This window comes from Rhopalosiphum maidis, chromosome 1, assembly GCF_003676215.2.
Source record: "Rhopalosiphum maidis isolate BTI-1 chromosome 1, ASM367621v3, whole genome shotgun sequence".
Taxonomy (NCBI): domain Eukaryota; kingdom Metazoa; phylum Arthropoda; class Insecta; order Hemiptera; family Aphididae; genus Rhopalosiphum; species Rhopalosiphum maidis.
Window position 1 is genome coordinate 90,353,640 of NC_040877.1, and position 23,643 is coordinate 90,377,282.

General features: G+C 25.4%; 3 protein-coding genes across 14 annotated transcripts in view; 2 read left to right on the forward strand and 1 right to left on the reverse strand.

Annotated features, from left to right (window-relative positions):
* LOC113555171 (trithorax group protein osa-like) overlaps positions 1 to 1,141 on the forward strand; it is a 32,610-nt gene extending 31,469 nt beyond the window's left edge. For all 5 annotated transcript variants that reach the window (XM_026959523.2, XM_026959525.2, XM_026959527.2 and 2 more), the window contains one exon: positions 251 to 1,141. In XM_026959523.2, coding sequence (XP_026815324.1) covers positions 251 to 649 — 399 coding nt within the window. In that variant the 3' untranslated portion in view covers positions 650 to 1,141. The remainder of the gene's footprint in view (positions 1 to 250) is intronic.
* A 678-nt stretch (positions 1,142 to 1,819) lies between these two features.
* LOC113554583 (peroxiredoxin-4-like) lies at positions 1,820 to 10,036 on the reverse strand. 6 transcript variants are annotated; one of them, XM_026958492.2, is made up of 7 exons: positions 9,609 to 10,033; positions 8,515 to 8,584; positions 7,986 to 8,290; positions 3,851 to 3,958; positions 3,666 to 3,783; positions 2,285 to 2,524; positions 1,820 to 2,201 (listed from the first exon to the last, which is right to left on the reverse strand). In XM_026958492.2, the coding sequence occupies exons 3-7, from the start codon at positions 8,284 to 8,286 to the stop codon at positions 2,027 to 2,029; spliced, it is 942 nt and encodes a 313-aa protein (XP_026814293.1). In that variant the 5' UTR covers positions 8,287 to 8,290; positions 8,515 to 8,584; positions 9,609 to 10,033; the 3' UTR covers positions 1,820 to 2,026. The 6 variants fall into 6 exon arrangements, with proteins under 6 accessions (XP_026814293.1, XP_026814290.1, XP_026814288.1 ...); XM_026958489.2 differs by lacking the exons at positions 7,986 to 8,290; positions 8,515 to 8,584 and adding an exon at positions 4,779 to 5,230 and having other exon boundaries at positions 9,609 to 10,036; XM_026958487.2 differs by lacking the exons at positions 7,986 to 8,290; positions 8,515 to 8,584 and adding an exon at positions 5,540 to 6,290 and having other exon boundaries at positions 9,609 to 10,035.
* Positions 10,037 to 10,455: 419 nt separating this feature from the next.
* LOC113554581 (heterogeneous nuclear ribonucleoprotein 27C-like) lies at positions 10,456 to 22,293 on the forward strand. Of its 3 annotated transcripts, none has more exons than XM_026958484.2 (11): positions 10,456 to 10,730; positions 13,193 to 13,233; positions 13,385 to 13,551; positions 13,626 to 13,812; positions 15,384 to 15,466; positions 16,883 to 16,981; positions 17,253 to 17,517; positions 17,578 to 17,691; positions 17,784 to 17,872; positions 20,028 to 20,109; positions 21,959 to 22,293. In XM_026958484.2, exons 1-11 carry the CDS (start codon positions 10,693 to 10,695, stop codon positions 22,090 to 22,092), a joined length of 1,299 nt encoding a protein of 432 aa, XP_026814285.1. In that variant the 5' UTR covers positions 10,456 to 10,692; the 3' UTR covers positions 22,093 to 22,293. The 3 variants fall into 3 exon arrangements, with proteins under 3 accessions (XP_026814285.1, XP_026814284.1, XP_026814286.1); XM_026958483.2 differs by having other exon boundaries at positions 10,457 to 10,730; positions 17,754 to 17,872; XM_026958485.1 differs by having other exon boundaries at positions 10,458 to 10,730; positions 17,754 to 17,872; positions 20,028 to 20,192; positions 21,959 to 22,073.
* Positions 22,294 to 23,643: the final 1,350 nt, after the last annotated feature.

Consider the following 23,643-nt stretch of genomic DNA (forward strand, 5'->3'; position numbering starts at 1 on the left):
GTATATTTGTATTTATTTTATGTCTATATCTTAGTTAGTAAATTATTTTTTATTATTTATATTTGAAATGAATCAGTTTTTATTTTTTTACCAATAACTTTGTATCATACAAAATCAAGTTATCTTACAACTATATGATTTTATGGAGAAATGATTTTTGCAACTATTTAGTTATGTTATTTGTCTATGTGGGTTCTATTTTAACCAGCCTAAACTTTTCAAAACTAAATGGTATAATTTTATGTGCTAGGTACTCAGAGAATTTGCAGTCAATTTGTTACACTACTTAGCAGCTGCAGACAGTGGCATGGCACGTACGATAGCACTTCAAAGTCCATGTGTTTCATTACTGGTAGCATTTATCGAACAGACTGAACAGAACGCTCTGAGTGTGGTGAACACTCATGGGCTGAATGCACTCCGCGATAATCCAGATTCAATGGGAACTAGCTTAGACATGTTAAGGAGAGCAGCACGAATATTGTTGTTGTTATCCCGACATCCAGACAACAGACCCTTGTTCTTGCAACAAGAGCAGAGGTTACTGTCGTTAGTCATGAGCCAGATACTCGACCAGCAAGTGGCAGCCCTCATATCGCGCGTCCTATTCCAATGTTCCAGAAATACGCCGTCTCCTCTCGCCCAATAACGATACGAATGCAATTTTTATTCTTCCAGATTAATTCTTTTATTTAAAGTTGTATAACGGTTTTTTCACTTACTGCAAATTAATTTTGTTTATGTTTATTTATTTATAATTGAATTGATTAAAATAGTTTACTATTTTACGCAAACAAATTTCCGGAATCTTTTGTTTTGAATCAGTTGAAAAAAACAAAAAAACTAAGAAATTTAAAAATTATATATATAAAAATTAAATTAAAATCCTTAGACAAATCAAACAAAGAGACTGACCGTGTGATTGTTTTTAGAATTTTTTTCAAGCTAATCAATAATGTTAATTCCTTTATTATTGAGGTTTTGTTAATATTTATATTATAGCCTATAAATAGTTGACATTTTCCGCATAAACATTGTGTATAGTGAACACTTTCTTTTTTTTTTTAAATGTAAATAATATCCCAAATAAATTTTTGTGGGGGTTATTATAAATTAGTCAAAACTGATACTTAAAAAATGTAACGATGATTTTTATTTATTTTTTTTTAATATTTCAAAAAAATATTTTATACTTTGTATTGTACTGTATATATAATGTGTCTATAGAAAATAATAATATTAATAATTATAATGTAAGTGCGTTTATTTTTATTTATTTTTTAATTTATCTCAACCTGAAAAAAATTAATGTTAAATTAAATTGCCTCAAAATGAATTGTATGTAGACTATACTATTGATAATGTAATATAAAATATGTTATTTCAATAATAATAATAATAATAATTATTATTATTATTATTTTAATATTATGATATATATATAATTTTTTTTTTTACAAAAGAAACAAATTTTGTTTTATCTAGATTATGATATATTTATAAAAAAATTTTTAGTGTTTATTGGAACTGAATAGACACGTTGTAAATATTAACGCGCGTGAATATTATTGTCATGTACAGTTAAGTATTTTTCTTTTTGTACAAAAATCGAAGACTACATAAAACAATTCGTATATTTGTAGATGTCAGGCATGAATTAAGTGAAAAATAAATGGTTGACATTATTTAAAAAAAAAAATGAATTTTTTTATATTTCAATATTTTTATATTAGGTACATGGATGTTTCACATCAATTGTCTTGGCAACATTTTTACATATGTTACAAATTTGATAAAAATAAGTACATAAATTGTATAATTCTCCAGTATATTATAGATGTAGATTTACATTATACATATAATATGAATGTAAACATAAATGGAGTACATCATGAAGAATATTATTCATTATAAAGTTGTTAAGTTCACTAAATTAACTTTTATTTAGTGGAATAAGTGAAATATAATAATAATATAAATTTAAAATAGCTTAGCAGTAGTGATAATAATAATAAAAATAATACAATTATGATATAGTTGGTTCGCCAGGTTTCCAATCAGCAGGGCATAATGTTTCTGTTTCATCAGTGTATTGAAAAGCTTCTAAAAGTCTTAATATTTCACTGATATTCCGCCCTACAGGTAGATCATTAATTGTCACATGTCTTAAAATACCTCTCATGTCTATTATATAATGAGCTCTGAAAAAAAAATATAAGAATAAATTAAAAATGATTTGTATAAATAATAATAATAATAATGAGAAATTAAAAATTTTAATCACCTGAGAGAATGGCCAAGCTCTGATAAATAGCATCCATAACTTTTACTAATGGCATGCGTTGGATCAGATAGTAGTGGCATTTTAGGTATTGCAATGCCTCCATCAGAGCGCAATGTACGCGACCATGCCTGGTGAGAAAGGTATGAATCCACAGAACAAGCCACTACTTCAGTGTTTAGTGCTCTGAATTCAGATACTCTATCACTTAATGCAATCAGCTCACTTGGACAAATACGAGAACTATAAAATGTTATAGAAGTTAATAAATAATATATATTAAACAATAATAAAACCATGTTAAATTCAGTCAATATTAAGTTATTTAATCTTTAGATAGATAGATAGATAAAATATACACTTAGCAACAAAGACAAAGTATAACACCAAGGAGTAAACACTATAACACAATATTATTTATAAATGAAAAAAATTGGTAAAAATAAGTAAATTTAAATAACTGATTTATAAGTAAAAACTAATAATAATTTAATATTACCTAAATTCAATGTCACGAGTTTGATAAATATTAAGAATACTATTAGTTTGTGCATAACAAGTACTTTAATAAACAAAAATCAAAATTAACTTAAAAAATGAAAATATTTGATTACGACTGAAGTGAATTAATACATATAAATGTAAATCGTGTAAAAGTAGTATAAACAATTTAGTATTACCCAAATGCGAAGCCGTGAGCTCAATTAATTATAAGTACGGTATTAGTATGGGTACGATATTATGAACAAATTTCAATAACAGTAAAGTTCTTAACATTTATAAATTATATGTATCTGGTTATAGTTTAAATGAATCTATACACATAAATGTAGATCATATAAAAGTATCAACAATTTACTTTTGCCCAAATGCGAAGCCGTGAGCTCAATTAATTTTAAGTACAGTATTAGTATGGGCATAATATAAATAACAAAATTCAGTAACATACAAGTTCTAATAGTATTGAAAATGTATGAATTAAAACTATATGATTATATTTAAAGTGAATCTATATTAATAAATGTAGATCATATAAAAGTATAAACAATTTAGTGTTGCCCAAATGCGAAGCCGTGAGCTCAATGAATTTTAAGTACGGTATTAGTATGGGCACAATTTTAGGAACAAAATTCAATAATACACAAATTCTAATACTATTGAACTATTTAACAGTTATACCAAATACATATTAACATGTATAGTCAATATATAAAAAAATATCATTCAGTCTAATTAATATTTAATTTATCTAAATAATGAACAAACATACTATTTTACTCTTAGTAAATTATCAAGTTGAATAAATAGCAGTTGGTAACATATAACATTATTTTTCTTAATTATTTAAATTAAAACTAGTTAAATTGAAGTATTAATAACTTACAAATCTTGAGGATAAAAAAATAGGACCAAATAACGACCACTATAGTCACTTAATTTTAATTCTGTCACATGGCCATTAACGACAGCTGTGGCTTTCCAAAATGGTGCTGGTTTGGAAACTAAAATAAAAAAATTACATAAATTTAGTTGTTTTACTTTGAGTTTTAGTTTCTAATTTAACTATACCAATAGCTTTGCATTGGTTTTCTTCATGTTTTTGATCCATTTTTTCATAATTAGATGTACTATGATAATCATTTGATTGAAGACCAACTTCATAATCATCATCATTGTCTATTGAATAAAAATTGTAGTTTAATAATGTTATTATTTGGCAAACAGATGTTTAAATAAAACAACCATTTATTAAAATCGGTCAGAGCTGCAATTTTTCAGTTATATATATATACAACTAAAATGTATGTATTATTTATAAACGTATATATATATAAATTTAAAAAAGGAATTTCTCTTAAAATTACTTCAAATATATTTATGCCACTTAAAATATATGAATTAAACATTATTATAATTTTATTTTATAGATTGTTTATGTTGTAACAAATAGTTTATCAAGGTCACAAGTATTAACATAATAAATAATTGTTTTATAATATAAAAATATTGTACACGGTAATAAAAGCTCTGACCAACTTTTTCAGGGCTTGTTGATTAAAACTGTCCTTCAAACATACGGTCTCAAACTAATCTTTGGATTTATAAATATCCTAACATACAAAATATATTTGCTATAAAATACAACATTAAACGAGTAAGCTCTGACCAATTATAATAAATAGGTCAAAACACGTTTTTTTATTTTTACAACTGAAGACCCAAGACTAACACTGATATATAAAATTATATTTACTTAATAATAACAAAACAAAATCTATATCGTTTAAATACAATGATTAATGATCTTCAATTGTTATTTTTAAATAATAGAAAATGTATGAAAATAGAGTTTATAGCTTGAAGAATTTACTTTGGGAAATTATTAATATATAATCAAAATTTTTAGATTATTAAATCATTATCAATAAGACTTTTAATTTAAAAATTAAAAGCTATAAACTCAAGGTAACATACAAAAAATACCCAATATCCAAACCTTTAATGCTCAAAGATTTCATTTGTAAGTCATCAGGCGAATCTTCATCATCATCATCTGTCTTAGGTTTTGATTTGTTTCTAACAATTGGACCTTCGTAAACTGTACCCCCAGTTTTCATCACATGTTTTTTAGCCTGTGAATGATTTCGTAAGACTGTGATATCGGCAACTAGACTTTTGTCACAAGCTTCACATCGAGCTTTATAGCAGCTCTTTGGTTCTGGTGACAACCAGCCTCTGAATTCAGACAATTTTTCCCAATCTGTACGATACTTTTGTAGGCCTCGTTTTCGTTTCATCATATGAGCACGATTAGCGGCTGATTCTTGTTTTATCCGTAGTGGGGTCAAAACTTCTTCAATTGCTATGTCATCTTCATCAGCAGATTGTTTGTGTGCTTCAGCATTATCTGATGATTTGATCTCAGATTCAACCTGGGTGTCCTGCTTTCTGAGGAATTTAATTAATTTAATTTTACATGACAAGTACTGCTATAATGTACAACACACATGCACTAAAACATTATGTTAACACTTGGACCTTTAAACTTGAAAACCCTCTTTGGGAAGTTTTATTTAATAGAAACCTATTAATTTAATAACCTATTTAAAATATACCTTATCAAAAATTTGATTATTTGGCAAAATATGACCAAATAATATTTACATTTTTTGTTCAACATTATAAATACCAAAATAAAACACTTTTTTCTAATAAAAAACTATTATTGCAACTCTGACCTGGACACCTAAATTTTACCTTTATTTTTTTGTACATGATGTTCAGTAACCACAGACACCAAATTACCAGTCTCATCGATTACATTCACTTCTTTTTGTATATATTGGGTATTTGAGCTAGAAGCTTGTGGACCTTCATTGTCATCATCATCTTCGTTAGGTAATGACACCACTACATATTTGTCACGTTGTGATTGTGCTGCCATTTCTGATGTAATTATTTCCTCAGTAGGATTTGTTTGATTCATATACAATGCTCTTGACGCAAGTGATGATTTGTCTTCCTTATTAGTTACTACAGCTATACCATAAGTACCTTTTTTGTCAGTCACCACATTATATTCAATTGGTGGAACAGGATTGTCATCTGCATTAGGACAACGAGCTCTAACCATACGCACATGAGCTTTGCTGACACCGTGGACTCTTAAAGACTTTAAATCTGCACGAAACATTCGTTCACATGCAATGCACCAAGCTTTTGTTACATCTCCATCAATAGGCCGTAACCAAGCATGAAATTCTGGAAAACGTTGCCATTCACTTCGGAACACTTGAGTGGGTGGTGTAAATGTAAGATGAGGTTGAGACATTTGGCCTCGGTTGTTTGAGCCCGTTGCTAAAATTGTATATTCTTCGTGTTGTTGGTTGTTAGACATTGAAATAGCGTAGAATCAAACAATATTAATTTAATATTAAAATGTATTTTGTCGTCTTTCTGCTTCAAATACCTTGAAATTCCCTAAGTGCTGCGGGTTACTGAATTTCATCTGCTGCAAAAAATAATAACATATAAACTAATTAAGAAGCCTATGATTTTATATTTCCCATTATAAATTAACTGTTCACATTAATTAAAAGATAACAACTGAATCAAATTTACATATAAAACTTTAATAAAAAAAATAACTTCTACAATAAAAAGTATTTTTAAATGTCAATATTTTTTTATATTTATCAAGATATAATAATTATACAATCTGATAGACACCATAAATATTGTAAAAATCTTCGAAGAAGTAAATGACATTAATTATAAAGACAATTGGTGAATCTAATAATTGTAATCAAATTTTATAAATTTTAAATACCGAGCTGTTAAAGAAAGGATTATAGGAAGTACATGTTTTCAATGGCTATTTTTTTTAGTATGATGATACTATTTTTTTGTGTAGATAAAGTACTTTAATGATCAATTTAGAAAGAGGTTTCCAATAATAAATTAAATTGAGTTGGTATTTTACAAACAAAAAATGAGTTAAAAATGATACTTGAAATTTTCACTAAATATTTATATTAGTATTTACTAGTCAAAATAAATTTTAAAATATTTTGTCTTTTGATTGTTTAAGGTATATCTCTATTTTGGTATGATACAATATTTGTTTTTGGATGAAAATGCTTGAACATGTGAGACAAGGTCCCTCATATGTGATTTATATTTCAATAAATAAATATTAAATATATTATATACACAATATTTTTATTATAAGCATTTAAAACTTATAAAAGTCATTAAATTCAACAAGAATTGAAGTATATAAAATGCCAAACTTTTATAGCAAGCTGGATCTTAAAAATTAAAAAAAATATATAACCTTTTTTAATGTCAATTCAAGTTTAATTTTTAACAAAATTGGATATTTAAATAAAAAATAATGATTGTAGTTATTTTGTTATTATTCAAACTATTTGTAGGGACATGACGTATATTAATATATTTTACTATAAGCAACGATATTTTCAAACATATAGATTAATTTTAACATTGATTATAGAATATATTATCATATAATCAATTATGTTAAGTTATTAACTATTCATAGTTTAAACCACTAATACTTAAATTAAATACATAATCTAACACATTCATTATAGGTCTACACTCAATAACTTGTTACCTATTGTAGATTACCAACATTTTTACTTAAACCAGTTAAGTGATCTTATTTGTATTAATATCCATTTTTATTTCTCAAATGACAAAATTTATATAAAAACAATAAAATTATAATATTAATAAGAAACAATTTAAATTTTGGTTAATTAGGTATGTAGGTAAAATAATATCTTATCTAAAAAACCTAAAAAAAAAAAGACAAGGTTAAAGACAAGCATAGTACAAAGAAAACCATATCTTTAAAAGACAAAACTAAACCAAAATATTCATTTTTAATAATAAAATAAGAAAAGGTATTATACCAAACAAAATATATTAATTTTATCACATAATATAAAATATTGAGCATAAATTACTTGCTCAATACATTTATGATAGTTAGATTTAAGTAGAAATGAATCAAAATTGATACACTTCTTTTTAAAGCTAGTAATTTTGAAGGAATTTAACCACCCATCAATAAATATTTCTTAAATTTATTGAAAATTAAGTGATATCACTACGCACGTTGAAGGACAGTTTAGATCACACAATTTCCTATCAATTATCAAGTCGGATACTCTACCTGAAAGTATTGTATATGTCTCAATATCATCTTGTTCAGCAGGAGAACCATTGATTTTTTCCATGTTTCTTTCATGTTTACGTGTAGCTAAATGTTTTTCAAGCTCACTTTTTCCAGCAACCAATACACAATGACAAACCTTGCATATAGCTTTATCTGGCAGTTTATGAGGCAATAGCCAATCTTTGAACATGCTAAACTTCAACCAGTTTGGGTTGAATGACTTTTTGGTTAAACTCATTTTGCGGGACTCATCATCTTCTGTACGCATACGCTTATATTTTGGTTCTTCAGTATACATTATTCTAAAATGGTTTTTATAACCAAATGAGGAGAATGGGATTTTAATGTTGATGATTCAAAGAGGGTTCCCATACGTTAAAAATTTCTACTTGGTTTTAAAAATATTATAAAGGAAAATTCTCATTAATATAATAAAAGAATTACATTTATGAAAACACCTCTTGAGTAATGAAATGTGTAAATTTATAAAATATTTCTAAATATACTTAAGCCTACAAATAATTACCTATTTTATATGTATTCTGTATTAAAATAACGATAGTAATTTCATAACTATGAAGATACCTTCTTACTACCTATAAAAATAAATTTAATCAAAATTTATACTGAATTATAGAAGACAAATAGGACATAGGTTATCAGTTTTATAGAAGAAAACAAGAATTGAAATATTACTATTATTTTTAGAAGTGGAACAGTTCTAAATACATATTTACAGAAGACAGAAATTAATTAAAATAATATTATTGAACCAAAAACATTTGGCTTCAACAAAAATACATTTCATATACAACATAAATTATAATGTCCTTAAAATACATACATATGTTCATTAGATAGGTAGAAAAATCTTATAGGTAAACAATATTTTCAGTGGTTCCTATAATATATTATTTAGTTACGATAAGAGATAAATTAAGCTTACTAAATGTATGTATTAAATGGTTACCAATTATTTAATAATATGTACTACTACATTTTGATGGTTCATATTAACATAGTTTAGCAAAATACCAAATATAAACACAATAAAGGAATATGCCAAATTCAATTGGAAGAAAATAATTTGATTTCTACCAAAATAATCAAGCTATTGCTCTTGACTTACATGTCTCGGGTTTGAGTGGATTTAAAGTAGGAGAAAACCAGTACTCAATTAGAATACCTGATAAATTATGTGTATATGAAATAAGCTACCATGTACAACTTCAATATTTTTTCAAATTTACTGTTAGTAGTTGTGTGTATTGTGCATAGTGTAACGAAGCACGGTAGGTGAACAGTTTTTAAACTTAAACCTAAAAACGAAAGGTTTCACTAATTGAACACGGAGGTTAGACGTGGGAAGGACTTCTGTTAGTTTTCGACAGGGATCTATTGACTACAGCGTTTACGACGCAGAGATAGGAACGCAGTTTTCTCGCGTAAGCGGACTCCCCCAAACCGTGGTGTAAATATAAATGAAACCATTTAACGGGCGTTTCAACGACCGCGGAACCGACAATCCATCGACTCTGCCGCGGTCACCGTCAAACACACAAACGTCACATACACACATATAAATTTAAACAATATCAAATTACAAAAAAAGACATTTACCCAGAGTCGTCGTCGTCGATCAATTCGACGTTGGTCGAAGACATCGCCGGCAAACGGCGAATAGAACACGTATGGAGGTGGTGCGTGAACACGCGCGTTGTGCCGTCGTCTTCGAGGTGGCGTCCGTTGATCGTATTGTATAGCGTAATAGAGTCTAATGTTGATGGTCTGATGAAGTGAGTGTTCCTGGTCAGTCTTTATATCGTTGGTACGATAAAAACGGTGAATGCCGTGAACGTTTTACTTGCACTGTAAAACGCACAGTACAGCCGGAAAAGGCCAACAAAAAAAATCGGACGAAAAAATGGCAGGCACGATATGAACACACGCACACACGCACACACATACACGCGCGTATAAATATATTAATATAACATAATATATAATATTGTACGTGTAGCGTGTCTGAGTGTCTGCCTGTTGTGTATTTTTCCTCCTTAACGTCTATTAGTCGGTGCGCGTCTACATGAAGCCGCCGGTAGAGCGTGTTGCACGGACCGCTACGTTGCCATTTCACTGGTGACGCGCGGGTTTATCACGTTTATCGGGCGGCCGGCACGGACGTGTTAAATTTCCCGGCACGTTGTATGACATACGATAAAATTTAAATAATATATCAAATTGCGATATTATTACTATATCAAATTCATCGGAAATTTGTCGATTAAATATTATTTCCGGATACGGATTCTCGTTCTTTGTACGGCCGATTGCCGGTTCTGGCAGACATTTTTCGACCTTTAATTTCAACCGGTGCCGGGTCCGCCCAAAGACATTGGATAAACGATCAATCGGTTGACGGGAGTGCGACAACGCCGCGTATCGTGAAATGCCGAAATTTTAGGAGAGAGAAAAAATGCGGACGCCATTTTGCGTCGGACGTGTCGTGTTTTTGTGTCTATTCGATATGCTAAATGTCCGACAACCGGACAATTATTAGACCTTAGTGTTTCGTTAAAAATTTTGTACATTTCATATATTATTGCACGTCTTTGACAACCGTTTGTTTACTTTTTATAGTTTTTTTTTATACTCATTTGATTTTATATTTTTATATATACAGTATAGTATAGAACGCTACAAGATGAGAGGCAAATCTGATTTAGAGGAAGACGAACAAGGGTAAGTTTGATGGGTTAGCGTTGTCTTCCACTTGCCTGTTATAGTTATAATCGTTTAATCTGAGTATTGTCCGTTTACGATTTACCACCCACGCAATAATTCCACTCGTACTGCTTTTTTGAGCATTTTGATCTCGTCGTACCGGCACTATTATAAATGGGCGCCGCCTCTTAAATTTAAAAACGCGTTTTCTCGTAATTTCTCATTTTTTTCAGCGGAAACAGGTGTTACTTCTTTTGTCTATTTACAATTCCTTACAATTGGTAATCCTAAGATGCTCGCCTAAGGATTTGTTCATCAGAGTTTTTAATTTTTCTATTTTTTTTGTTTTTATTTAAAACCAGTCTAATACTTGAGTTGGGTTACATGAACATTTAATGAATCATCAATTGTGAACTAATGATTCCTTAAACATAATTACTATTGGTATTCTAGGTACATAAGGCAATAATATTTCTTCATTATACGCTTCCTCAAATTTTTAACGTGACAACCCTATTGAACTATATATATGAATGTTAATCTGTTTTTATATTATTTTATATTGCATTTTTTTTTTTAAAGATTATTGGGAATATTATTTAAATATTATATTATAAAACATTAAAAGCTTGTATCACTAATTTTCATAATTAAATATTTATCAATGTAACTTAAGTATAACAACTTTATCTTAACTGGAGTTTATCAAATGATAAATAGATGTTCTATTTATTTTATGTAGATACCTTTCAAATTGTATCTTGAAATGATCAATTTGAATTATCTAGCAATTACTGATGCTTTGCTTGAAATTAATAATAATATAAATGTACAAGTTATTTTAAAAAACTACACATTGCTGTTTTTAACTGTTCATGGGACAGTTTCTTCTATTTTTATAAGAACAAAGATAAATTAAACATCCATTTATTAAATATAATTTCCTAGTATTGATATAGATAAAATACAAATATGGCTATTACGACAGAATTAATTAAATAACCTAGCGCTCATTTACAATGATTTACTTGTCGTTAAAATATGCAATTTTATTATAAATTAAATTAAAGTAAAAAAAGGGTTAAACAATTTTTATTTATTAGTTTTTTATAAGATAAGCGCTTGTCTTTGGCCCTTTTCGTGTATAATAATGATGCATCTAGCATTGAGAAGTTAAATCAATATCCTGAATTAATATTAAGTATTCAGTATATTTCCTTTTATATACTAATTTAACCTAATTTAAAATGTCTTATTGTCATGTATTCGCCACGGCTATTTATATATATTTTTTTAAATTCTTGTATAACATTTTTTTTTATACATGCTAAATTATACTTTAAATAAAATATTTTCATTTACAAATTAGTTTATAAAAGTTAATTAATAAAGATCTTAACCTAAGTATACTTGGGTACTAAAATAGAATACTAATAAAAATGTTATGACCAAATTACCCTGATATTACACACTTTTTACAAGAAATATAAGTGTGGTGTTAAATAAATTCAGATGCAAAAAAAAGTTTTTATCTTTAGTTAAAAGAGAAATCATAAATTTATAGTATTGAAATATGGATCACTTATTTAATTATGTTTCTTAATTGGATTCTCACTATCCCTATTATAAATATCTTGATTTATGTCTGTATAATATAATTTGATTATATAACAAGTACTTGAGACTGGGAATACCTTAACTTTTTACCTTATTCATATTTTTCAATTCAGCTTGTAGAACTTAATTACAATCCATCAATTTCTATGACTTGATTTTTAACTCCTGTACATAGTATACACATTATATATATATTTTTAAATAAGAACCCCTATTATAATATCATTCTGGATTGATGAATTTTTTCAAATCTTTTTCATTATTGTTCATCTTTGATCTAAAATTGCTTAATTATAGCTATTAAAACATTGTTGTCAAAAGCAAAATATTTTGTAATTTATTAATTAAAATAAAATAAATTTCAGCTATCTAACAAATTTTTAAAAAAAGGATTCTCATTTAACTAAGAAAACTATATTGCATATATGTGGGATAATAAGTACAAATGTATAAATCTGAATAACTGATGGGTCAGTAGTCAAGTATCATGGTCTGAGTTTATGATTGGTGTTTCCGTGGACAATATTGTATATATATATTGATTAAATTGCTATAGAGATATAAACTTTATTTTATTTAAGGTTAGGTTAAAAATTAAATTGTTATTGAAAAATATACAATTAAGAAGTAAAATGCCTAAAGAATTTAGTTCCTTCTATAAATTGTTATACTATGTTCTAAAATTTAAAAACAAAAAGGTATTTTTATTTAATACAAATTATATATAAACATGTAATAATAAATAGATTATTAATTATTTATTAATATTAGCCAATAATTTATACATTTAATTATTAGATATTGATTTATTTGTATGTTTATAACTTTAACATAATATATTTATTTATTTGATTTGATTGCAGAAAATTGTTTGTGGGTGGACTCAGCTGGGAAACTCAACAAGGTATAAACATGTATATATTTGTTATATACATAACAAACTAAAAATTTAAACATTAAATTATACATTTATTTTCAAGTATTGATGAATTTAAAAATGCTTAGGACCCATCTTTGGAAAAATATGTAATTAATTTGTTTTTATACTTCTTTAGAAAGTCTTCAAAGATACTTTAACCGATATGGTGAAGTAATTGATTGTGTTGTTATGAAAAATAGTGAAAGTGGACGGTCAAGAGGTTTTGGCTTTGTCACATTTGCTGATCCAAATAATGTAAATGTAGTACTACAAAATGGTCCACATGTTTTGGATGGTCGCACTGTAAGTGATAATATTGTCATTAATTTTAATATTTATTTATTCAAAAGATTTTTTAAATGATATTATTTTTACAGATTGACCCGAAACCATGCAATCCTAGAACTTTGCAAAAACCAAAGAGAAGTTCAAGCTATCCTAAGGTTTTTTTGGGTGGTTTGCCATCTAATGTTACGGAAACTGATTTAAGAACTTTTTTTTCACGATATGGAAAAGTTATGGAAGTTGTAATCATGTATGATCAAGAAAAGAAAAAATCAAGAGGTAACATTTAACATTTTTTCTTTTTTTTTTTAAGGTTTAAAACATTTCCTTTAGGTTTCTAAACAAACATAAAAAAAAATTTAATAACAATTTCAATAGTTAAATATAATTAGTATTTCTACTATATAATTAATTCATTCATAAGTTATCTTGTAATATAATTATAATATGGTTTATTCTCATAATATATTTCAAAATAGATTTAGGTAAATTATTTTTAGAATTTAAGTTTAAATTAGACATTATTGAAACTTAAGATTTCTAGTAGAAACTTTATGAAAAAAAGTGTTATATACTTACTAATTTAGGTATGTTATGAAGTAATATTTAACATTTCTGAATTTTTATTTTTATATACTAAGGTTTGGTTTGTTTTATTTTATTTTATTGAATTAATTATCTAGACTTAGAACTAAGTATTTAACTGTGTTACAATTAAATATTTATTTTACACTTTTCAACAAGCTATTTCAATAAACCAACATTTAAATCACATTGTTAACATCTGTAGTTACTATGGACCTAAGTTAACTACAGAATGGTTTGTCTATATTGGTATTTTATACAATGCATTTTCAATAGTATTACTTATTGAAATAACTTAATTTTATCAATTTGTGTATGTTTTCAAAATAAAATGTACAAGTTCTTTTTTATTATTATATTAAATGTTAAAAATGTGATTATAACTTTTATGTTTGTTTATATACCTATTTATGTAACCTTAAATTAGTATTATTATAACACTGCTACTAATTTAAAATTTTGGTTATTTTCTACTTTATGATATTTTATTAACTTCTTATCTGTACTTAGTTAATCCATTTTTAATAATAATTTAATTTAAGGATTTATTCATACACTTCAATTTCAGTCTTATACTAATTATAATATATATATGTATATTATAAGGTACTTTATAATATAACTATTTTCTATAGATTTGATATAGGTGAACATACAATTTTAAATTTAATATAAATAAAGATTAAGTAATTTATTTATTAATTATTATACCCTAAGTACTATTTAATTTACATAGAATTCGAGGATTTTTAATATAATATATTAGTGTTACTTACTAATCTATAAAATATTAGATGTATTTTACTATTGTAATATAGCATATTTTAATTCAAACAAATCAGTATTGCATTGTTAATTTTCATGTCACAAAAAAATTGACCAATAATATTACAATCTTAACTTGCTTAATAATTGAAATATCATTTAAAGCCACTAAAGTGTCCTTAATATTCTTACTATTAATTTGTCTAATATGCCAATTTATCATTATAATGAAATTAATAGCATAAAATAGATTCAGCTAATCTCAAATTTTAATGTGGTGTATGTTTGTAAGACTGCATGTTTCCTGTTAATCAGTTTTTTTATTTTAAATTTATTACTCTGTAATTTATGCCTATAGCATCTATTGTTATTACAGTAAAGTTTGATAATTACTTTTAATTTCAGTATATATGTATTGTAGAAATTACTAAATTATAGCTTATTAGCAGTGTCAATGTGATGTTGAATTTTCACCATTACATAACCAATGGTGTTTTTAGGGTTTGGATTTTTGTCGTTTGAAGATGATGATGCTGTTGATAGATGTGTAGCTGAGCATTTTGTCAACCTTAGTGGCAAACAGGTATTATTATTTTAGTAAATAAAATCCAATACCTAATTGTGTAAAGTTTAGTAACTTTGAATATTAAAAATATGTTGAATTCCAAACAGTTATAGGTGATAATTTTTTGTTTTGATATAAGTTTATGCTTTCAAGATTTAATAGAAACTACTAGATAATTTTAAATTCAAAGTTACTTGTTTTACCTCGACTTATCAATATTTTAATAGTTTTCTTTTGATATACAATTGTTTCAATTTATATATAATAATCATGATGCAATTAATTTAATTTAATTGTGTTAGATCCTTTCACTACATCTACTTTACTATTATTTTATCTTTTCAACAATTGTTTAACTATCACAAGAAAACAATTTTTTTTTTTTTAAATTTAATCTATTAAATCTAAGTCCAGAATGTTGAACAGTGATAACATAAAATATGCTATCAAATATTATTATTTTAAATGTTATTTTTAATTTATAAGTTATTTATAATAGACATTCACAAATTAAAAATTATCAAAATTTGATCATTCGTGTTTTTATTTTTAAGGCGATTTAATAATTTTTTTTATCTATCAAAAATATAACAAAATTCCATTATGCCTAAACCACATTGTAGTCAAGGTTAAATTAATAGTTTATTGTTATAATAGGAAATTAATTTATCTGTAAATCCTATCAAATTTGAAAAGATTAATATTATTCAAGATGGTGTTAAAATTTAATTTAAAATAAGAAGTCATTCTAGTAAAATAGCATTATAAAACTATGTGTTCCATTTCCTCTTGAATAACATTCTACTAACAGTTAAGTAATCTATTTTATAATACACATGTACACTACCTACAACTTAAAAATAAACCTCTCCTCTTTTGATTTCCATTTTTCAGTTTTCTTTTCCTTTCTGAAATTTTATTGCTATAATTTTAAAATTGTAGCAATGAAAATGTTAACAAACTACTAAACTTTAACTAATTTTTAACAGAATGTTATTATTTTTTTTTGATTTTTAATTTATTGAATGCATTTATATATTAATGACATAAACTAGAGATATCTTTATTCTACCAAATAATTATTTTTTGTGTGAAATCATAAATTAAGCAGAATTAAATTATCATATTTTAAAAATTATCATAATTATGTATTATTCCCTTAAGGATATTTGTAATTTTATAATATGTAATCATATTTTAAGAGATAAGTTTAAGTTAAAATTTAATTATATATATACATAATCAGTGATATGGTATAAAAAATTACTATAGAATTAATCTATTTTATACCTATTATAGTATTAATTATATTTATTTTCAGTTATTGCTAAGTATAAATTAATATGCTTTTATAATCTGTGTTAATATCTATCAACAATTATTTATTAAAGTCAAAATAATATAATATTTATATTTAATATTGGTTTGTTTCAGGTTGAAATTAAAAAAGCTGAACCAAGAGATTCAAATAAAATGAACGATGTTGGAGCCAATCAATGGGGCATGAATCAAAATAATCATTTAGCAATGGGTGTAAGTTGAATACTTAAATAATTATATTTAAAAAATTTGTAAATTTTTTAAATAATCTATTAACGGCTTTTCAGTGGTCATACTATTGTAAAAGTTAATTCTGTGCTAATATTTTCCTAAAATTGTTTTATTTGACTATTTTAGTTTGTTATATACTCAAAAGATTCTTAAATAAACATCAAACTTTTAGTTTTTTAAAGAAGTTAAATTTCTATAGAATGAGTAAAAAGTTATATTATTTTTAGTAATTATTAATAAGTTATGTTTTTAGGGAATGGGCATGGGTGGCCCAGGTGGACAAATGGGAGGTCCCATGGGTGGAATGGGGCCTATGGGTCCAGGAAATATGATGCAAGGCTATCAAGGAGGATGGAGTTCTACTCCTCAATCTCAGTACCCTGGTTATGGCACTCCATCTGGTCCAGGTGGATTCCAAGGATGGGGAGCTCCACCTGGACCGCAAGGTCAAGGAATGGCTCCTCCAACTTGGGGTTCAAACTATGCTCCACCTCAACAACCTGGATACGGTTCATATGGTAAATTTGTTAATAATTAATGTTAAACTTATTTTCTATATTTTTATTGTGTAATAATAGCACCTCAAGCACCTCCACAATCAAGTTACGGAAATAATTGGAATTGGAATATACCTCAAAACGGACCTGCCGCAGCTACTGGACCTCCTGGACAAACTGGCCCAGGACCTCAAAGTAAGCTATTTATTACATTTTCTAAATCATTTATTTTTATGATTAAATTCTTACATAATCAGATGATATGTATTCTCGTTCTGCTGGAGCAGCACCAGCCACTGGACCTACTCCGCCTGGAACTGCCCCACAGAAAGCTGGTGATTATGCTGGCTATGGAAACTACACTGGCTATCAACAGGTATGACTTATTAAATGATTTATAAAGATATTTTAGTTCCTTAATTCATTTAAAATGTATTATGTAATTATTATTATTTTTTTTTTAAATAGAATTTATTTTAATACTTTATAGAGGGCAATGTAAATTGTATGGTTTTAAATCATTTATGCATTTAAGATAAAAATATAATGAACCCAACATATAACGTTTAGTTATTAAAAAATAACTTGAATTTCTTGAAAGTTTTTTAAATTTTAAATACTAAATATTTTTTAATCTAATAATTTATTTAAGCTAATCAAATGTACAAGATAATTTAAAATTTTCGTATAATTAAATTGTTTCTTACGTTGCAGAATATATTTATAATCATTTAAAACTATATTGTTATATTAGATAGTTTATAAGCTGTTTCTTCATAGTGATTTGAATATATATCTCTAACGCCCTGTTAAATGTTAGTTGTATACCCAGGCTAGCGATAAAACGCTACACTTTGGCGCATCTAAATAGATGAGCTGTGCAGTTTCATACCCAAATTTCTCCCACTCTACTACTTATTCATGGCAGCTACCAGCGTCTTAGGTAGATTTAGTGGTGGGAATGCACGAATTTTGGTCGCCACCCTGTAACATTCTTTCACTGGCCAGAGTATAATTTACATTTTTTTTTTAAAATTGAGTTATTGAGTGATGAGTTTAAAACTACTGTATAATAATGAAATCATATTTTATTTGGTTAATAGTACAATTTTATAGTGTTAAATAAATACATTTATTTTTGTAATAAGAGTTATAAGACAATGAAGTACTTAAAATTAAATTATGATTTCATGTTGCATCAATATTATTGTTATTACTTATGTTTTTAAGTTATTATGGATAATAGTTCATCTTAGTATATTCCTCCACTATTATAATCATATTTATTAAATTTAAGATATATTAATATTGTGACATATTATAATAGAGGCAATTAAAATATTAAAATAGGGTAGATGGTTCTAAAAACATAGAAAAAATTGTTTTTTTTAATAGTTACATTCAATAACAAGAATATTTCTTAAATATTAAAATTCAATTTGTGATTGTGCATATTGTTGTTGAAATAACTATAAATTAAGTTTTTGTAATTAAATAACTAATTACTAAATGATCTTAATAATATGTTCTAGTGTATTATGTTAGTACTATTGATTGATAGAATATAATTTTTAATACATTACTTATATTATTTTTCATTGTTTATAATATTTATTTTTATGATATGCATTGTTTACAAATAACTACGATTTTTATCTAAAGTATTTTTGATATTTTTAAAGATACTCATTCAACGTAATTTATTTTAAGATAACTTATATCAAATTAATATTTTTCTTTATATTGTTTAATTTTACTTTACTGCTAAGTATTTTTATTTTCTCTATAGTTATGAATTAATTATATTTATTGAACATTTTTGAGATTTCATTTGAAAATTTTTTTCCTTGACATAAATAACATAACCATTTTAATATTTTAAATTCATATTATTTATAATAATTACAATAAAACATATAATTGTTATTATTTATGACATAATAAATTATAAATATATTTTTTATTTAAAACTTTTGTGTTGAGTTTTGTTACAAAATGTAAGTTAAATTAATAAATTTAAAATTTAAAGATTTATATCCTCGGCTCTTAAACAATGAAAAATTTTTATAAAAATAAAGGCCGTACAATTTGCATTTGTTCTAATTAAATTAAGCTTATACTGCCTTTTAAAATTATGCTTATGTCAGATGTTATTAGATTAAAATTAAGTTATATTTTACAGCTTGATTATTCTAAAAACTAAAAATATGTATTATTTTTCCTATTGAAATGTACGTATTTAATATCTAATAAAATTTACATTTTACCATTTTACATCTCTAAGGAATCATTATTTTTAAAGGCAGCAGATAGATAATAATGAATTGAATTTAAAGTTGTTATAATTTTGTTTATTATTATTATTCTAATTATTAATTATTGGTTATTTTTTTTTTTTTTTGTATTATTAGTAATATATGATAATGGTAGTTAGTTGTAGTAATAATAGTAGTTATAGTGATAGCAGTAATAATAGATACATAGTTTTACATTTTGTTTTGGGATAATATTGGAGTAAATTATATTTTTAGGATTCGACCAGCTATGGTGCAGGCCAAACTTATAGAGGGGCGGACGGCACAGCCGCTGGCCTCGGGTCTGGCGGTGGGTATGGTAAGCCATTTGACTTTAAAGAATGGCCCACTTCATGACTGATTGAATTCAATTAACACTTCTCTCAATATTCACTGGTTTGGGTAACACAATTATTATAATAACGAAACAATTAAAAATAATATAACTTATAAAAAAGAAAAGTTTAGGAATATTATAGTATCGATTAATATTTGTAATTCTTACGTATATAATAGAATTATATATTAAATATCTATATTAATACAATCTATTTATAATTACTACATAATACTATTTAACTTATACTCGAATAACAAATGGAACTTAGCATAATAATTATTATTTCCCTAGATTCTAATGGTTTTTTTTTTTTTATTATTATTATATATTTAATTTAGCCTGTTTTTTTTCTTTTAGACATATGACAATTGTTATCATAGTTTGTTTATTTTTTCTTTGGTCTTAAGTAAAAAAAAAAAGTAACGGCACCATGTTTTTTTAAGGTGAAACCAAAAGTGAGACTAGGCAGTACATCTAAAATATTTCGAATATAATTATTTTATAACTTAGTGTGAAGGGAATCGGGTTAAGGAATATAAATAATATTAACAAAATTCGGGTAAATTTCAAGCTCTTAGGTTTATAAAATTACTTTTAAAAATCACATTGTAATAGATAGCTAAAGAACCACTGGACTGATTAATTGGTAAAAAAATTTTAATGTACATACAGGCTTAAGGAAGATTCTCGAATCGTTTAAAAAATAAGTGTTGTTTTCATTTTTAAGTAGAAGTTGAATTATTTAATGAATAAGTCAAGGTTACTTTAAATATCTTGTCCCGACTATTTGTCATTTTTTTTTTTTTTAATATATATATATATTTATATATTATATATAACAGAAGCTCGTCCTAGTAAGTTACTGGTTTTTTTTATAAAGTCACTATTTTTAAAATTTAATAATAAACTTAAGATTACACAATTAGTGGATAAAACTTAAAAGTAATATTATCTGTATTTACTTATAGGATGACATTTTCTTAGTAATAATTTTTATTTTTTGAGAACATTATTCTCAAAAAATGATTTTTACCAAAACTATATTTTTAAAGAATTAACGACTTAAATGTGATGAGTTATAAGCATATTTTTTGTACAAAATAAGTCTAGGTTTACAGTTGTTATGGTCTTAAATAAGAATTTGTTTTAATTATTGAATTTTTTTTTATCAAGACATTTTATATATTCGACGGATAGGACACGATTGAGAACTTTTTTAACCTGTGACAAAAGCTATGAAATATTTATATAGATATTTATTTATATATTTCTCGTTTTATTTATTATTTATGAATGTTTAATTATTTTGTGAAAAAACAAATTTGAGCTTTATTATTAATACTTTAGCCTGTAACAATTTTTATTTTGAGAAAAAATCCTATTATTTATTGTCAGTTAGTGTTTTTTCAATGATGTAGAAGGTCGCTTTTGGCGTGATTTAAAACAAAATAATAATATAATAATAATAATAATAATAATTGTTTAAATATTAAAAAAAACAATACAAACAAATTGAGTGTCCATTATTAATTAATTCCCCTCCTAATTTTTTGGGCGACATTGCGAGTTGTAAGTAAATGTGTTTTCCCATACTTATTTACTTAAACTGGAAATATTAATAATTTTCTATTGTCTCCATCATCAATCTTTAGAAAAAATGTCATTCAGTTATGAAAGTCGGCCATTTTTTTTATATATATATTATACATAATTTTTCTTACTTGCAGTGTTGCCTATTCTTTTCTATCTATTTAATATTCTATTTTTTCAAAAGAAAAAATTGAAATGGAAAATTAGGTTTTTAAATTGTCAACTTTCTATAATTTAGTGGCCCCAGTAGTGACGCCAGTCGTTTCCGCCGGAGTACCGGCGGCGACGTACAATAACGCCCCAGGACCAACCAGAGCGAATAATTATAATTCAAACCAAGCACAACCATACCATCCTTACAGGCGCAACTGAACGTATTATTATTTGACTGGATCATCACTGGTGACATTTGATCACTTTTGCTCCTCGTACTATTTCTAATCATTCTTATTCTTATTAATAATAAACTACTATTATAAGCTATAAAATACACATTGTGATTGTGTTTATTTATAAGAAAGAAGCTGATTACTACATTAAATCAACAATCAAGTATTGTTACCTACATGTTGATTATTATGTAATCATATTATAAATAGAGAATACCTTGTCATTTTAATTTTTTTTTAATGAATTTTGTCGTGATTATGTCCAAGCTACTGTATATAAATTTGATTTTTTGTTAAAACCTATAAATAGGTTATTTAATAGGCAAAGAAATAAATATAAATAAAAGTTACTCAATAATAACCTAATTTATTTATTTAGTGTATATTAAAATTTAATTTTTTGAAATCACAATATTGTCAATTTATTTATTTTTATTGTAAATAATAGTTTCACTTAAAGTAGGTATTCCCCCTAAACTAAAAGTGAATTTACAATTATAATTTTCTATTAATTGATTTATAATCATTAAATCAGTTATTGCCATTTATTTTATATTTTTATCGTCTGTTGCGTGAATTTAATTTACTGGTAAGTATTTTTAAATGTATTTAAATAAATTTAAGTTTTAGATACTGAGTGCAACTAGAAAGTTCTTAGTTGTAAATATTTTTTTTTTTTAGCTAACCCCTTGTGGATTAGTATAAGTGCTCCAAAAATTGCATGTTTTTGATTTGATTCAACCGAATATTGTATATGAAATAAAAATTCCATTACAATAAATATACATAAAAATGAAATGCCAAGTTTCTATTATTTGTTTATTTTTAAATTATCATATAAACTCAAAACTTGGATAGCTGTACTAATTGTCAGTCTTTTAAAGAATACTTTTGGGAATACTTGATAAATTATTCAAATACTTAATAATATTAATACTTAATTTTTTTCTACATAAAATTAGTATAACTAATAAATAGAATATTATTTACATTGACAATAACAGATCAATATTACCATTAATCAGATTTTTCATGCTCGTTTTATATTTTGTTTTTAATGACCACTAGCCACGATTATAATTTATAAACACAAATAAACATTTTCCGAATAAAGTATTTAAATATAAAATAAAAACACTAAAAAAACACTCAAACTATATTTTTTTAATGTATTTAGAATAGTATTCAAATACAAAAGATGTTTTATTCGAATACTTTACAAGACTGTTAATTATTACAATTAATTAACATTAAATACAATATGTCTTAGTGGCGAAAACAGAATTTATACTATAATATTTTTTATTTAGTAGACAAACTAGAATTCAATTGTTATGTATTTTACTTTTTACACCAATTCTAGTATTGTAATTAACAGTGTTCTACATTATCTAGTTACATTTTTTACTAAATTAATATAATAGTAAATATATAAAATTTGATATTTATGTTTTTGTACAACAAATAAAGTAAAATGAGTAGCAAGTCGCATTCATATTAATATAATATTTATGTGTAATTAATTAATAATAAC

Coding starts and splice junctions, on each gene's coding strand:
- LOC113554583 (XM_026958487.2), bottom strand. CDS start 6,179: ATGTCTAACAACCAACAACACGAAGAATATACAATTTTAGCAACGGGC. Junction 3,959..5,539: donor TCATGTACAAAAAAATAAAG/GTAAAATTTAGG, acceptor TTTATTCAATAG/ACAATGATGATGATTATGAA. Junction 2,525..3,665: donor TTTTTTTATCCTCAAGATTT/GTAAGTTATTAA, acceptor AACATTTTATAG/TTCTCGTATTTGTCCAAGTG.
- LOC113554581 (XM_026958483.2), top strand. CDS start 10,693: ATGAGAGGCAAATCTGATTTAGAGGAAGACGAACAAGG. Junction 13,552..13,625: donor ATGTTTTGGATGGTCGCACT/GTAAGTGATAAT, acceptor TTATTTTTACAG/ATTGACCCGAAACCATGCAA. Junction 13,813..15,383: donor AGAAAAGAAAAAATCAAGAG/GTAACATTTAAC, acceptor TGGTGTTTTTAG/GGTTTGGATTTTTGTCGTTT.